The sequence below is a fragment of the Abramis brama genome, assembly GCF_963993115.1.
Source record: "Abramis brama genome assembly, chromosome: 2".
Classification (NCBI taxonomy): domain Eukaryota; kingdom Metazoa; phylum Chordata; class Actinopteri; order Cypriniformes; family Leuciscidae; genus Abramis; species Abramis brama.
Window position 1 is genome coordinate 13,155,874 of NC_139964.1, and position 16,890 is coordinate 13,172,763.

Genomic DNA, 16,890 nt, shown 5'->3' on the forward strand with positions numbered 1-16,890 from the left:
GCCCGTGCTTATTAATATGTGTGTGGAGATTGGGGTTTATGTTTATGGGTTTATTTGTTAAGTTTTGATTAAGTGATTTATTTATTTTTTTGTTAATTTATATTTCTTTTGTTTAAGTTTTGGATAAAAAGACTTTCATTTCTGTTGAAACTTTATGATTTGTTGTTAATTTTTGTTATTTTTGTTAGGCTCTAGGCAGCTATTAAGTCACCTTTGCTGCCTAGATTTGCCTTAGATTGAAATTGTTTTTCATTTATTTTTGGTTTATTGACTGATTTCTGAATTTTCTACTCCCACAGTTGCTGAGTGCCAAAGGTGGAGGTGGTGGTGTCTCCCCCTGTGTGCTGTGTTTTCCCTCTTTGTTTATTTAGATTTTTTTAATCACTGTGTGTGTGGGAGTGTTCATGTGTGGTTGGGGAATCCTTCTTTGAGATCCCCCACCCCTTGACTCTGTCCCTCCACTGGTAAGGCCTCAGCACTCATTTCCCCTATTTTAGTGAGTATGGTACTTTATTTTATAGTTTATGGTACTATATATTTATAGTTTCTGTAAACAACAGTGTTTTCCCATCCTTTGGCAAGGATTGTTTCCTTAAAATTTTTGGCATTTTTTCCTATAAGTGGATGATGCTTAACATGTAATTAACATGTCTTGAAAATATATTAAAACATTCAGAAGTAGAAAAAGAGCAAAAGGGCAACAGAAAACACTCAAACATGTTAAAGACAGAACAGAAACAGGTTGTGGTTGATGATTCATTTCCTGGTCAAAACTGAGAGGCGTTTTCACATCTAACGCCACACGGAAACACAGAGATCACAGTTTCTCATCACGTGAGACGAGAAACAAGCGTATTACTTTACTCTCCACTGATAGATGAGAGCAGTATTATTGCTGTTTGAGTTTCAGAGAGTCGTGTGAGGAACTACTGAGAGTTTCAGACTGATTTTCTGAACTGAACTGATGAAGAAATGAAGTTTCCACTGATAGTTTGTGTGTTTCTGCTGACGGGTAAGAGCTGAAGATCTCTACTAAAAGTGTTTATTATCTAACATTATGGTGTATGTTATCAGTGTACATGAGTAAAGCAGTGTGTGTGTGTGTGTGTGCGTGTGTGCGTGTGTGCGTGTGTGCGTGTGTGTGTGTGTGTGTGTGTGTGTGTGTGTGTGTAGTGAGCAGTTCACTGTCTGAGAGCATTACAGTGAGAGGAACAGAGGGACGACGAGTGATCATTACGTGCCCTTATCCAGAAGGATATGAAAACTCTTACAAATACTTCTACAGAGGAGTTAACAGAGGTCGTGTCCTTATACTAGAGTCTGATGGAGGAGAGTCCTCAGTGATCAAGGGCAGATTCACACTGAAGGATAATCCTCAGACCAGATCATTTACAGTGACCATCAGTGACCTGAAGAGGGAAGATGCTGGACTGTACTCATGTAAAGCTGGATGGACTCACTACACAGATATCCAGCTAAATGTGATCAGAGGTGCCTGATATTCAACACTTAAATCTGCAGTCCGTAACTTCTGCCGCTCTAGAGGTTAATAAACTGCTGCGTCTGAAGAACATTGAGCCGGAGCTCCTTCTCTCTGTTTGTGTCTATAAATTTAGTAAATTTTGAACACAAAAAAAGTTACGGACTGCAGCTTTAACACCAATCTGCTTCATCATTCATGTTTATTGTTTTATGAATATATGTATTATGGCGTGACGCTCTTCTTCATTTCTCAGCTCCAGAGACAAAGACACGTGTCCAGATCTCAACAACCAGCATTAGTCCGTATAGCAGCACTGAACACACCAGCACAGGTACACACACACACACACAGACGCACACACACACACACACACACACTGACATCTGCACTCTCTCTCTCACACACACACACACACACACACACACTGACATCTGCACTCTCTCGCACCATAGACTGTAAAAAAAGATGGACGACGCCCCTTCGCTCTCTTCCATTGATGAGAACTGAAGCCGCCAGAGTCCCGAAATGGCGCTGACATATTGGATCTTGAGTCTGCACTGTAGCGATCTCGGGACCAGACCTGCGCAGTCGTGAGCAGGAAGTAAAGCCGCGAAATCAACACTCCGCCCTCACTCTCGCAGAATGCACTCAGGGAGAGTGGATTCTGCACACTTTTTAAAAAATTGATTGCAGAGGCTTGTTAAAATAAACTAAATACAATCTCCTCAGTCCTCCGAAGATCCCGAAAAAAAAGTCTGTTGGTGCTTCAGTGACTACTTCGCTCAGAGAACCTGTCAATCACAGCTGTCCATCATGACGTTACACCACCACATCACGTAACTAACACGTAACAAACTTATTTTTGAAACAGACACTTGAAATTACATCAGCGTGATAAAAACGACAGCAAATAAAAGAAACCACCTTTGCAAAAAGATATTTGAAGTGTAATTTAATTGTTTAGTTGTTCTCACGTCCCGTTGAATAACACAGGGAGGCGGGGCTTATGACCTATACTAGGACCAGCCACCGGGGGGTGATCGAGACGTTTTGGCTTCACTTTTCAGGGCTTGTGCGGCACGCTTGTCTCACACACACACACACACACACACTGACATCTGCACTCTCACACACACACACACACACACACACACACTGACATCTACACTCTCACACACACACACACACACACACACACACACACACTGACATCTACACTCTCACACACACACACACACACACACACACACACACACTGACATCTACACTCTCACACACACACACACACACTGACATCTACACTCTCACACACACACACACACACACACACACACACACACTGACATCTACACTCTCACACACACACACACACACACACACACACTGACATCTACACTCTCTCACACACACACACACACACACACACACACACTGACATCTACACTCTCTCTCTCTCACACACACACACACTGACATCTGTACTCACACACACACAGGCACACACACTGGCATCTGCACTCTCTCTCTCACACACACACACACTGCCATCTGCACTCACTCACACACACACTGACATCTGCACTCACACACACACACACACTGACACCTCATGCACAACAACCCTCATGCATTCACTGTGAGACTCACACAATTGACACTTTCACACGCTCTCACGCCATCATATATATTTATACTGACATCTACACTCTCACACACACACACACACACACACACACACACTGACATCTACACTCTCTCTCTCTCACACACACACACACACTGACATCTGTACTCACACACACACAGGCACACACACTGGCATCTGCACTCTCTCTCTCACACACACACACACTGGCATCTGCACTCACTCACACACACACTGACATCTGCACTCACACACACACACACACACACACACACACACACACACACACACACACACACACACACACACACACTGACACCTCATGCACAACAACCCTCATGCATTCACTGTGAGACTCACACAATTGACACTTTCACACGCTCTCACGCCATCATATATATTTATACTGACATCTACACTCTCACACACATACATACACACACACACACACACACACACACACTGACATCTACACTCTCACACTCTCATTTTCTCACGCACAGTAAAATCTCGAAGCAAAGAGGACGCGTCCAGCAGCGTCACAGATCATCAGATCTCCTCAACAGGTCCTTCATCTCTTTCTTCTCAACATCTCTTCAGCCTTTAATATGCTTTATCTCTGGTTATTTCTTCACCGGACACACTTAGCACTTTCTTTGTTCTGCAGTTTCTAAGTAAAATCATCTCATAGTGACAGTAAAAACACACAGCAAAATCCCCAGTGTTAAATTAACACTCCTCGGTGTACATATGTGTCCACACTACAGGGTGTTAAAATTAACACTGAAGCAGTGTTGAAGTTAATGAGATAATTTAGTGATTAATTAAGTGATGATTGAGCATTATTGAAGATACCTGATGTTAATAAGCAGAATCATTGAAACAACAAGAACAGAAAAAAGAGCCATTGATGCATTCTGATTGGTGGCTCCCATCATGCACTGCAACATAATAATAATAATAATAATAATAATATGTTTATTTTATATAGTGCCTTTCTGAGGACTCAAGGTCGCTTTACAATAATTACAAATACACATAACATAGAAACATGACATAGAGACGATACATATAAACTGTGAAGGATAATATAGTAGAGGTATAGTACATATAGAATCAGAACATTCAGGGGTCAGGGAAACAAGTGACAAAAAGATGTGTTTTGATGTGGGTTTTGAAATCTTGTAGTGATGAGAGATTGCGGATTTGTTGTGGAATTGAATTCCAAAGAGTTGGCGCAGCGGTGCAAAAAGCCCTTCCACCAAATGATGATAGTTTGTGCCGTGGGATTTTCAACAGACCGGTATCAGATGATCTAAGTGTGCGGACAGGTGTGTATGTATGGATGAGGTCAGAGATATAGTTTGGGGCAAGACCATGGAGTGCTTTGAATGTAATAAGGAGTATCTTGTACTGAATGCGATAGCGGATGGGTAACCAATGTAGACTGCGTAAGATGGGAGTAATGTGGGAAGATTTCTTAGTGTAAGTGAGGACTCTGGCGGCAGAGTTCTGGATATATTGAATTTTATTTAATGATGAATTTGGTAGGCCATAGAAAAGAGAATTGCAATAGTCAAGCCGTGAACTGATGAAAGCATGATCTAGCGTCTCAGCATCACTGACGGTAAGAAATGGACGTAAGCATGCAATATTGCGAAGGTGGAAGAAGGCAGATTTAGTGAGAGAGGAGATGTGAGGAAGAAAGGAAAGAGAGGAATCAAAGATTATACCCAGGTTTTTGACAGTGGTGGAAGGTTGATATATAAGAATAAGAAGTAAATCTGTTTTGTCTGTGTTGAGTTTGAGAAAATTACTGGTCATCCAAGCATTTATTTCATCAATACAAGCTGATATGGAAAGCGTTGGGAAAGGAGCATTGCGTTGGGAATGGATGTATAGTTAGGTATCGTCTGCATAACAGTGGAATTTGAAGCCATGATGACGGATGATATCACCTAGTGGAAGCATAGATAATGAAGAGAAGAGGCGCAAGAACAGAACCCTGAGGAACACCGTGCGGGACAGAGGCAGAAGTGGACTTTGACTGGCGGATGGAGATGTAATGCTGGCGATCAGACAGGTAGGAGGTGAACCAGGATAGGGCAGTTCCAGAAATACCAAGAGCAGAGAGTCGTGAAATGAGAAGAGATTGTATTAAATGCAGAACATGAAGCATTTGTGTGATTGTCACCATTGTTGAGATTCATATGTAGATTCTTGATGTCTGTGTGTGATTTTAAAACCTTCAAATCATTAAAACATTGCTGGATGTAGCTACCATAGTGAAAAATTAATAAAGTATTTGGATAATCAGTTTATAATGCTGGGTGAGATCAGTGAATCAGGTCACTAGTAATTTTATCATCAACATAACCAGGGCTGTGTTTCCCAAAATCAATCTTAACCTGTTAAGCTGCAACCCCACTTTTGAAAAATCCCCAGAAATGACATACCCAAACTGAAACAGATACAGTTCATGAACCCTTTGTACTAAAAGCACAAGTATGATCTCATTTGAAAGCTGACACCTGGCAGTTTATTGTAAATGTAGAATTAATTATTGTCATAATGACAAAAATTGTTATAAATAGCTTCAAAGTTTTGTAAAGTTATTAGAAATTATTTTTTATGAAACATCCTCATGAAAATAAAATTGAAGTTGGCACTGGAGCAATCTAGAAATGCACTACAGCTAAAGCCACATGTCTAAACATTTTGTTTAAAATCTGAAGATAATAAGTCCAAAACTCTGTATTTAGTTAAATGTTTTTCAAGACCATGTCAAATTACTTTATTTTGATTTGACGCTAAAATGCTACTGATGTTTATTGTCATCTTCTAACCATCTATCCAGTATGTTGTCTCTATTGTTTTGTGGTGCAAACGAGCCCCATTCAGTCTCAGTCTCCCCCTGCACACATTCACACCTCTCCAGCCTGGTTATGGCTCTAAATATGCATTTCTTTTGTCTGCATTATAGTTACTAACGACGTGAATATGAATTCACAGGCTATTCATATGGTTTCAGTCCCTAATTTCTTTTCTCGAAGTTCACCTCACATTTTAAACTGTATCAAATGCATTTCTTGAATAAAGAAACATTTCAGTAAGCATTCAAAAAATAATAAAAGTATAACTTCTAGGTGGCAGGTGCACCTAGGGCTAGCTAGCATGTTAGCTTAGCACACCATCAATACACGACAATTTATGAGATTAAAACCATGTTTGTGCTTATAAACTTACTTTATAAAGCAAATCGAGTATTTTAAATAATTTTCTGTGATCTAATTTGGCTTCAGATAAAAAAATCAGACAGAAAATATACTATTGGATAGTGTTCTGCACAATGTTAGTCTATATAGATTAGCATTACATTATGAATATAATCTATTATTATGAAAATACCTGGCATGCCTTGAAAAACACAGGTAACTCAAATATCATTGCAAACATGTTTATTGTCTTCAAAACGTCTGTATCTGCATGTTAAAGCGCGATCTCTTGTTAGCTTTGTGTGTATCAGTGACGTCCTGAATGTCACATGATCATGGCTCTTCTTCATGTTCTATATAATGGACTATTTTTGTGCATATAGCGCCCTCAGGCTATTGGTATGAATTGAAAACACAATATCAGAGTATATAAGCGCTCATAATGATTACATCGACGCATTTGGGTATAAATTCAATAAATATTATTCCTGTCTATAGAAATATGATGTAAATCTATGAGAATCTATCAATATTTCTCCAAATCTGCACATTTTTGAGCTAAAGCCCTGAGGGACGTTGTTTTGTGTATCGCTGTCATGACGACAGCACAGAGTTTTTTATGAATGAAAGCGGCTGACACGCATAATTCATATTAAAGGTATCGACTCATTTTTTTATTTCATAACTCCTGACACAAATTAAGACATAACTGTCACTATGAGTTTCTCAGAATACAATAGTGGTCAAATACTGAAACTTGAGTATTATATCTTTTTAATTATGTATAGTTTGTCAAGGTATAACATTAAATCTGATAGTAATTTTGAATTAAATAAATAAAAAACGCTTCAGTGCCCGGGCGCACTGGCAACGGTTAACAGGTTAAACCTAACTTGATCTCAGAACAACTGCAACAAATGGTCTGTACAATCAAATTAGGCTTACAATGTTACGGGAAACACAACCCAGGTTATTGTTTTTCTTGCTACAACAAATATGCTTTATAAACACAGATTTGGAGCAGACAGAAAAGCCAATGTTAAAAAGTAAAGGGTCAAGAGCCCAACTAAAGCAAACACTGACCACCATAATGGTGACATGAAACGAAACTTCCATAAAATCTAAACTTCTGTTAAATCTAAATAAGACCGTGTGTAGATGTATGACAGAAATAAAGTCAAACTGGTAAAATAATAAGTGCAATAATGTGTAATGGCTCGAAGTCAGTAGTTCTTGTGTTTCTCTTTTTTCTCTTCTTGTTGTTTCAATGATTCTGCTTATTAACATCAGGTATCTTCAATAATGCTCAATCATCATTTAATTAATCACTTAATTATCTCATTAACTTCAACACTGCTTCAGTGTAAATTTTAACACCCTGTAGTGTGGACACATATGTACACTGAGGAGTGTTAATTTAACACTGGGGATTTTGCTGTGCATGAGTCCAGCTTTACGTGGGTTTGACAGAGACTTTTGAAAGTGACTCTGTATCAGTTCAGATAATAAAGTGTCTTCTAAATGAACATTTATAATGTGATTATCAGTATTCAGTGATGTGAACAGAAAACACAACATTTGTTCATATGCAGCAATAGCAAACAGTGTTAAGTGTGTTTTTGTCTATTATTATTATGTGTTATTATATCACTGCATGAGCGGCACATTCACAGTCACTGGTGTTTCTCTCTGTCAGCGACTCATCAAACAGAAACTGAAACAACAAGAACAACAACAGGAAATACTACAGTTCAACTCTATCAGACAATCACTAGTAAGAACACAAACTACACTACCCATAATGCAACTCTCTGATCACATGATCACTCTTTGAAAAGAAATTGCTTTGAATATTTGTGGAGACACATTTGATCTACTGTATAAATATAAATGATGCACAAATCAGATTTCATGTGGTTAATTTGGTTTGACATCAACCGTAAAGAGAAGTATTTTCTTCTGAAGAGTTGAGGTTTACCATTGCAGTTTCACTTCAGTTACACAATATAACAACTGTATATTTACAATATTACAATATTCCTAATGGTACAATAATCAAAGGAATTTATATTAGTTATTAGAATGTTATTGTTGATTTTCCAGTATAATCAGAATCAGTTTGTGTTTCATCATGTAAATATCATGTGTTTAGCGTTGCCTTCAGATCTGGCTTCTGTTGCTGGCGGTCTGGGTTCGGTTCTGCTGGTTCTGACTCTGTGTTCTGGAACCTTCATCATCCGGAAGAAGAGGAAGAGGAAATCTGGGACAGGTAACAGTTTGTTTGTGATTATAAAGTCCTGTTTTTAGGGTTGAAATTGATTTGTCCTTTTTCTCTATTCATGCTCCATTCAGCTTTATTTCAGCAAAACATGCAGCACAATACAGAGGTGAGTGTTCAAATCTTTACCTGTAGAAGATCAGACATGTTAAATGATTGTTTATTGATCAACAAAGAGAATTATCTACATAAACTATTAAATTATTGATGTATGTGTTGTTTTTCAGACTGTATGCATGTATGAGGAGATGCCAAACAGTGATGTCGCCACGGTACCATCATCCAATCAGACGCCTGCATCATCACCCAATCAGACGCCTGCATCTTCATCCAATCAGACGCCTGCATCTTCATCCAATCAGACGCCTGCATCTTCATCCAATCAGACGCCTGCATCACACCTCAGCAACTGCACAGATGTCTGTCCTGTTTACGCCACAGTAACCAATCGGCAGCCTGATTCAAACCCCAGTCACACCCACTCGACCAATCAGGTGACAGATACAGCCGGTGATTATAATGCCAAAATAAAGTCTCCTAAAGCAACACAGGACAGCGGGACAGAACTGATCTACGTAACAGCAACACATCCACAAAACATCTCAACAAACGAGGGTCCGATATATTCAGTGATCAACCATAAAAGAAAAAGACTGTCCACAGACATTGTGTCATGAATCAAGCCTCTGTGGTTCCTCCTACTCGCCTCCAGAGGGCTCCCTCTCCCGAATATTGACATTATCCATTTAAACTCCATTCCCCATGACCCGTGCCTGGTACTGATTATCTGCACACCTGCCGCTCATCATTCGGACTATTTATTCAGTCTCTCTCCACTCCATCATTGCGAAGTCTTGACGTTTCTGAGCGTTTTCCCTGTTTCCATTGTTTCCTCGTTATTGACCCTGGACTGTTTTCACCGGATCGACCCTTTGCTTATTGCCTTTGTGACTCTGCTTTGTTTGCCTGGATACTCGCTACTCTGTTCGCTGCCTGCCCTGAAACTCTGCCTGCCTTTGCATTATTAATAACAGTAACATACTGTAAAGATTACATTGAAGAACTGTAAATTCACAGTACAGTTACAGTACTCTTGTACATTTACATGCTTTACAACCAAAAGTGCCAGTAAGTTGCTGTAAATTTTACAGCATTTTTTACCGTGTCCGTTTGTGTTCAGCCTTGGATATCTCTTTTGCTGGTGTTTGATCCCGGCCTGTTTGTTCTACGTTTACTGCTGATAATATATATATATATATATATATATATATATATATATATATATATATATATATTACTGTTATCAGTTTATAAAGTGTATATACTAACCAGAAATGTTACTAACAACTAAAAAAAATAATGTAAATAAAATGTTAAAATGACACAAAATTCTATATTCTTTGTTACACCTCATCTACAGTTCAATAAAGCTATTAAAAATGTAAAATACAGCAGCAAGCAGCGATTATGAGGCAATTCACACAAGAGGCAACATTAAGAAAGCAGAGAATCAGAGCAATGATGAAGTTTAAGTGCAAAAGGCAGTAGCTTTGACAAGATATTGTATAAAACACTACACAGCTCTTTATATCTTCTCAGGCTCCTTCAGGACATGATCACACAAACCAAGTTTCGTAATAATATCCTATTGAGTTCATAAAATACATCATATTACTACAAAATAGTAAATGGCCAACATGGGAAAGTTGGGTGTCATTCAGCTTGATATTAAACTATTGAAGATCAAAATATTTATAGGCTAAAATATCAATTTTCCATTATCCGCCAACACTAGGTGGCGCTGTGTCGAAACTCCTCATGTTCCCTCAGGGTAAGATGGCTGTAGAGGTGCAGGTTTGACATCAGTTTCATCGATGTCAATGGGTTTTTTGAAATGGGTTTTGGTTAAATGGCTGAAATAAGGTCTGTGGTGAACACAAGCTCTGCTTTAACCACACTATGCAAGTTTGCCAAACCGGGTCGCGTTTCTGTAGTTCGAATGAGACATAAGAAAACTACAAATTTGACTTGCTTTATGTCAAGCGTTACAATAGTCATTATTTAGTTTATCTTCATTTCTGATGTCACAATACATCCAGTCCCTCCAGAAAAACGTGATTATGTGATCGCATAATTCAATGCATAATCAGCCAAAGTCCACATATTTATATTCATTTTCGTTGCAAAAAAGTCACATATATCTCAGCAGAAAGTTGAAAAATGTTGCGTTTACTTCACACAAGAGCAGCCATTTTCCCCTGTTTCCATGGGAACGTTATGAAATGAAGTAATTACGCGCCGTGAACATCATCGAAAAGCTGCAAACCCCGCGATGAAGCCATGATGAAGCCCACAAATCAGTCTCTCATTTGCCAACAAAAATAAGCGCAAAAGACTACGCAAAGCAGTTTCCCGGTGTGTTACATGACGTTGAGGAAGAGGGGATGGAGGATGAGGATGGCGAATGATTGGCCAGTGCACAGCAAAATCCCCAGTGTTAAATTAACACTCCTCAGTGTACATGTGTGTCCACACTACAGAGTGTTAAAATTAACACTGAAGCAGTGTTGAAGTTAATGAGATAATTAAGTGATTAATTAGGTGATGATTGGCCATTAGTGGTGACACCTGATGATAACAAGCTGACTCACTGAAGGAAAGAGAAACAAGAACAGAAAAAAGAGAAACACAAGAACTACTGACTTTGAACCATTATTGCACTTATTATTTTACCAGTTTGACTTTATTTCTGTCATACATCTACACACGGTCTTATTTAGATTTAACAGAAATTTAGATGGTAATGTTTTATGGAATGTTTCGTTTCATGTCACCATTATGGTGACCAGTGTTTGCTTTAGTTGGGCTCTTGACCCTTTACTTTTTAACATTAATTTTTCTCTGGTTGCTCCAACTCTGTGTTTATAAAGCACATTTGTCGTGGCAAGAAAAACTATGATTTGGGCTGTGTTTCCCGAAAACATTGCAAGCCTAATTTGATCATACAAACCATTTGTTCCAGTTGGTCTGAGATCAAGTTAGTCTTAAGATGCTTTTGGGAGACACAGCCCTGGTTATGTTTCAATGATGAAGTTACTAGTGACCTGATACACTGATCTCACCCATCATTATAAACTGATTATCCAAATGCTTTATTAATTTTTCACTACAGTAACTACTTCCAGCAATATTTTAATGATCTGAAAGTTTTAAAATCACACACAGACATCAAGAATCTACATATGAATCTCAACAATGGTGGCAATCAAACAAATGCTTAATGTCGCAGTGCATGATGGGAGCCACCAATCAGAACGCATCAATGGCTGACATCATGCATTGCATCATGAATAAATTATGCAGCTGAATTGTCCTATAATTTTCATTGTTTGCTTTTATTTTGCTATTGTTTTGTTCTGACTTTAGTAGCTTGTTTTGTGATGTTCAGAGTTGATCTGTTTGTCACTAGTTTGTTTTTTGTCACCATTGTTGAGATTCATATGCTGATTCTTGATGTCTGTGTGTTTAAACACAATAACTTTTGTGCAAAAAGTATTTTCAAAATTTTTGATATTGCTGTTGGATCTTAAACTGTAGAATCTCAGAGCTACAATCACCATTAATAAAACAAGACATCAAGCATATAGTCAAAGATTTATGCTGATAATGTCATTGTCATCAAAACATATTGTGAGCAGGTCACGTTTTCTCTTGCAGTAACAAATGTGCTTTATAAACACAATGTTGGAACAGTCAGAGAAAAACTAATATTAAAAAATGAAACGGGTCAAGAGCCCAACTAAAACAAACACCGATCGCCATAATGGTGACTTGAAAAGAAAAATTCCATAAAACATTACCGTCTAAACTTCTGTTGAATCTCAAGAACTTTTGTCGATGTATGACAGAAATAAAGTCAAACTTGTAATAATAAGTGCAACAATGTGTAATGACTCGAAGTCAGTTGTAGTTCTTGTGTTTCTCTTTTTTCCTGTTATTGTTTTTTTTCTTTCCGTCAATGATTCTGCTTATTAACATCAGGTATCTTCAATAATGCTCAATCATCACTTAATTAATCACTTAATTATCTCATTAACTTCAACACTGCTTCAGTGTTAATTGTAACACTCTGTAGTGTGGACACATATGTACACTGAGGAGTGTTAATTTAACACTGGGGATTTTCATTTTCACAGTGGACTGTTGTAGTTTCATTCAGGAGTTGATGCAACTTTACAGTTGTAAGATTGCACTTTTTTTTTTTTACCAGTGGTTTAAATCATACTAGTTTCAAAAAACGTACAGTTGTAAGTATATTAGTAGTATGTAAATGTACGTTACAGTAAGAGATTGCACTTTGTGCATTGGAAGCACTTATTTTAACAGAAGATGTCTGTTTTGTATAGCTACCTCTGTAAAACAGGAAGCACACATTTTTTTATTTTTTTTTATTTATTTATTCATTTTTACAGAAGTTGTAGCATATTCCTTTTGTAAAGCTACAGAACTTGTTTGACTCATCAATGTTTTGTAAGTTTGAGCCATGTGTTTATTAAGGTCTGAAATAAAACACTCTGGGTGAGTTTCACTCTGGGTGAGTTTCCAGCTGACTTTACTTCATTACCAGCAGTGATCCTGCCGAGCGCTGTGATGCCTTGCGTGAAAAATCATGTGCAAAAACTAACAAACTGTGCATCACCAAACAATTCAAAACGTAAGATAAATCCTGCAATTGTGAAACATCGTGGTATTAAACTTTTCCGCACTGTAAACCAGGCTTGCATGCTGTGGGATTTTCAGGCTAAACCAAGCGGATTATTAGGAGGACATTTAAATATCTGAAGCGCAATTCCTAAAGAGGATCAACTGTAACATCTCTTATATGAGTCAAATTTGGACTTCCTTTGCTTGACAGAGACATGGCTACACGAAAACTCCCCGGCTGACATATTAAAAGTCCATGGTTACAATATGTTTAGACGAGACAGAAATGTTGGTCGGGGTGGCGGAGTATTGTTTTATGTAAAGGATAGTATAAACTGTGCGCAAATTCACTTGTCATGTGTTGATGACTTGGAATGCATTGTGCTTAAATTAACTCTCTCAACTCAAATGTCTTTAATTCTGATTGGAATATACAGACCACCGTCCACGAAAATTGTTTTTTATGATAAATTGAATGCTCTTTTAAAGGAATGTGATACTAAAAATGAGGTTGTTTTATTAGGAGATTTTAACATAAATTGGAGTGATAAAATAAAAAGGAAAGAGTTAAAACGTGTTACAAGTAATTTTGAATTACAACAGGTAATTGAAGGGCCTACGAGAATAACTAGTTCATCAGAGACACTTATTGATTTGGCTTTCACAAATAGACCAGAAAGAATAAGAAAATCGTACAATTTGGTCACAGGGTTATCCGACCACAATATGATCCTGATCGTAAGAAAACTCCCCAAAACGGCATTAAATTTATCAACTTATACAAAGTTAAATCAGTATGTAATGCCTAAAAGTCAGTTACCTAGTCTTGAACATACAATTAAAAAAATCAATTGGAATGAACATCTTGCTCATAAAAGTGTTGATGAAAATTGTAAATCTCTCATGGTTAAACTTGAAACAATTATACATAGTTTTATGAGAAAAAATAAAAGTAAACCTGGTAAAAGAAACCATCTACCTTGGATAAATGAGACTATAAGGTCGCTAATGAAACAGAGGGACAGCACCCTTAAGATGGTTCTCAAGAATAAACTGGCTCATGAGAGACGTTTATACACCACATTGAGGAATAAGGTTTTAAAAAAACTCAGGCAGGCAAAAGCAACATTTTTTATTGATGCTATTCGTGAAGCTAAGGGAAATACAAAAGAAATCTGGCATAATTTAAAAAAATTAACAGGGAAATCATGCACCATCAATAAACCAATAAAACTGAATATAGATGGAAATGTAACCCATGAGCCAAGTAAAGTGGCAGCAGCATTTAATTGTTATTTTATTAATTCTATAAATGCTCTATCTCAGAATTTTGCCAGTTCAAATTACTCTCTCACTCCTTTAGATACCTGGTGCCCCCATTATGACTTTTAGAGAAGTGACAAACTTCAAAGTGAATTCAATCATCTCTTCTCTTAATGGTTCATGGGCAAAAGATATATATGGGATGGACACAGCATTTATAAAAACCCATAAGGAGGCACTTATTCCATCTATTACGAAAATTATAAATTGGTCAATTAATGAAGGAGTGTTTCCCAGTTCTTGGAAAACTGCAATAATAACACCAGTATTTAAATCCGGTGATCATAGTGTCATCAGCAACTATCGACCGATAAGCATTCTTCCAGCAGTCTCCAAAATTGCAGAAAAATTTATATTGGAACAGATTACAATGCATTTAAATGCAGGTTCCTTCCCATTACATAAGATGCAATTTGGATTTAGAAAATATCATTCTACGGAAACGGCTAATGTCTTTCTGTTGGAAAATATAAAGGCTAAACTGGAGAAGGGTGGGGTGCTCGGAGCTGTTTTTCTTGATTTAAAAAAAGCTTTTGATTTGGTTAATCATGACGTTCTAATTAATAAGTTATCAAAATTGTATTTTTCATCAGATGTTATTAAATGGATAAAATCATATGTTACAGACAGAAAACAATGTGTTCGTGTGGATAATAACATCTCCCAAATAACTGACATTAATTTGGGTGTACCCCAAGGTTCCATTTTGGGTCCCCTGTTATTCAGTTTATATATCAATGATCTACCTGATGTCTGTCCACCTACTGTCACCTGCCAGATGTATGCTGATGACACTGTCATATATCTACATGCTACAAACAAGAGGCAAGCTGCAGAAGAGCTATCAGCTGCAATGATCAATATCTCCAATTGGTTAGCAAATTCGTGTCTTCACCTTAATACTGATAAAACAGTGTGTATGTTTTTTTCGAAATCTGCAAATAGAGATCTAGACCCAGATGTCATAGTAGCAGGGAAAAGACTTCCAGTGGTCCAAGAGCTCAAATATTTGGGAATAATAATAGATTCACGTCTTTCATTTAAAACACAGGTGAAAAAGGTCATAAATAGAATCAAATTTAATTTGGCAAATTTCAGACACATCAGGAATAATTTAACTACAGAGGCCTCAAAGTTATACATTAATGCTATGATTTTATCACATATGAATTACTGTCTTACCAGTTGGACACAGACAGGTCGAACCACACCAGTTGAAATACTTTATAAACGAGCCTTGAAAACGTTGGATAAAAAGTTAAATTCATATCACCATTGTACAATTTTAATTAAATATGATCTGTTAAATTGGCAAAACATGATTAAGTTTGCTGATATCTTACTTGTATATAAAATTTTTCATGGTATGGCCCCCCCTCCGCTCAATAAATTCATCCAACAAAATCTAAACGCATCCACTAGAGCGTCTACAAGAGGGGATTGTAAAATACCATGTAGAAAAAGTAGTTTTGGACAGTCAGCTTTCTCTTTTCGAGCAGCTCATACATGGAATACCATACCCACAGAACTAAGGAACAACACATCTATTAAATCATTCTCCAAATCCATAAAACATTGGTTATTGTCAAATCAAATATGCTGCCATAATACAGAATAATATATTTGCATTCATCATTATAGTGGTGTCTCTGTGTGTGCATATATGTTGCTGATGTATTTAAATGTGTGTCTATACACTTTGATCTGTGTCTACTGTGTATGATACTTGTCTTTGTTTTTTTTTGTTTTTTTTCTGTTTTTTGATTAACCTGCCAGTTGTCCAGATCGCGAATAGTAGTGTTATTCTTACTTATTTTTATCTAAGGCTTTCTTATTGATATGTATTTATTGTATTGTTGTAGTGTATTTATTGTTTTCTCTTAACCATCAACCTGCAGATGAAAATTAGCCTGTATGGCTAAATCTGGCACATTTACATTTTGGACTTTGTCCTCATGTTGATTAATGTGCGTTGTCCCTTTTAAATAAATAAATCAAAAAAAAAAAAAAAAAACAAGATGAGAACTTAAATATTCCCAGCACTTTCTGTGATGTAGTGTGCTTGCTTATCATAGGAAGTAATAAGACTCTTTACATTAAGGTAGTAGCCGAGTGAGAACAGGGTGTTGGGGGAATCACTTTTTTTTTCTCTTTTTCATCAAACCACAGTTTTTGCAAGTTCCCGCAATTTCATCGCATAAAATTGCATAAATATCCCGCATATTCCATTGCGTTTTTTAAG

The 16,890-nt window shown here is 37.2% G+C and overlaps 1 protein-coding gene across 1 annotated transcript; it reads left to right on the forward strand.

Annotated features, from left to right (window-relative positions):
- Nucleotides 1-847: 847 nt before the first annotated feature.
- LOC311078385 (uncharacterized protein) lies at nt 848-9,855 on the forward strand. Its single transcript, XM_084107154.1, has 8 exons — nt 848-1,012; nt 1,174-1,491; nt 1,737-1,814; nt 3,632-3,694; nt 8,040-8,117; nt 8,496-8,612; nt 8,696-8,730; nt 8,849-9,855. The coding sequence occupies exons 1-8, from the start codon at nt 973-975 to the stop codon at nt 9,296-9,298; spliced, it is 1,179 nt and encodes a 392-aa protein (XP_083963280.1). The 5' UTR covers nt 848-972; the 3' UTR covers nt 9,299-9,855.
- Nucleotides 9,856-16,890: the final 7,035 nt, after the last annotated feature.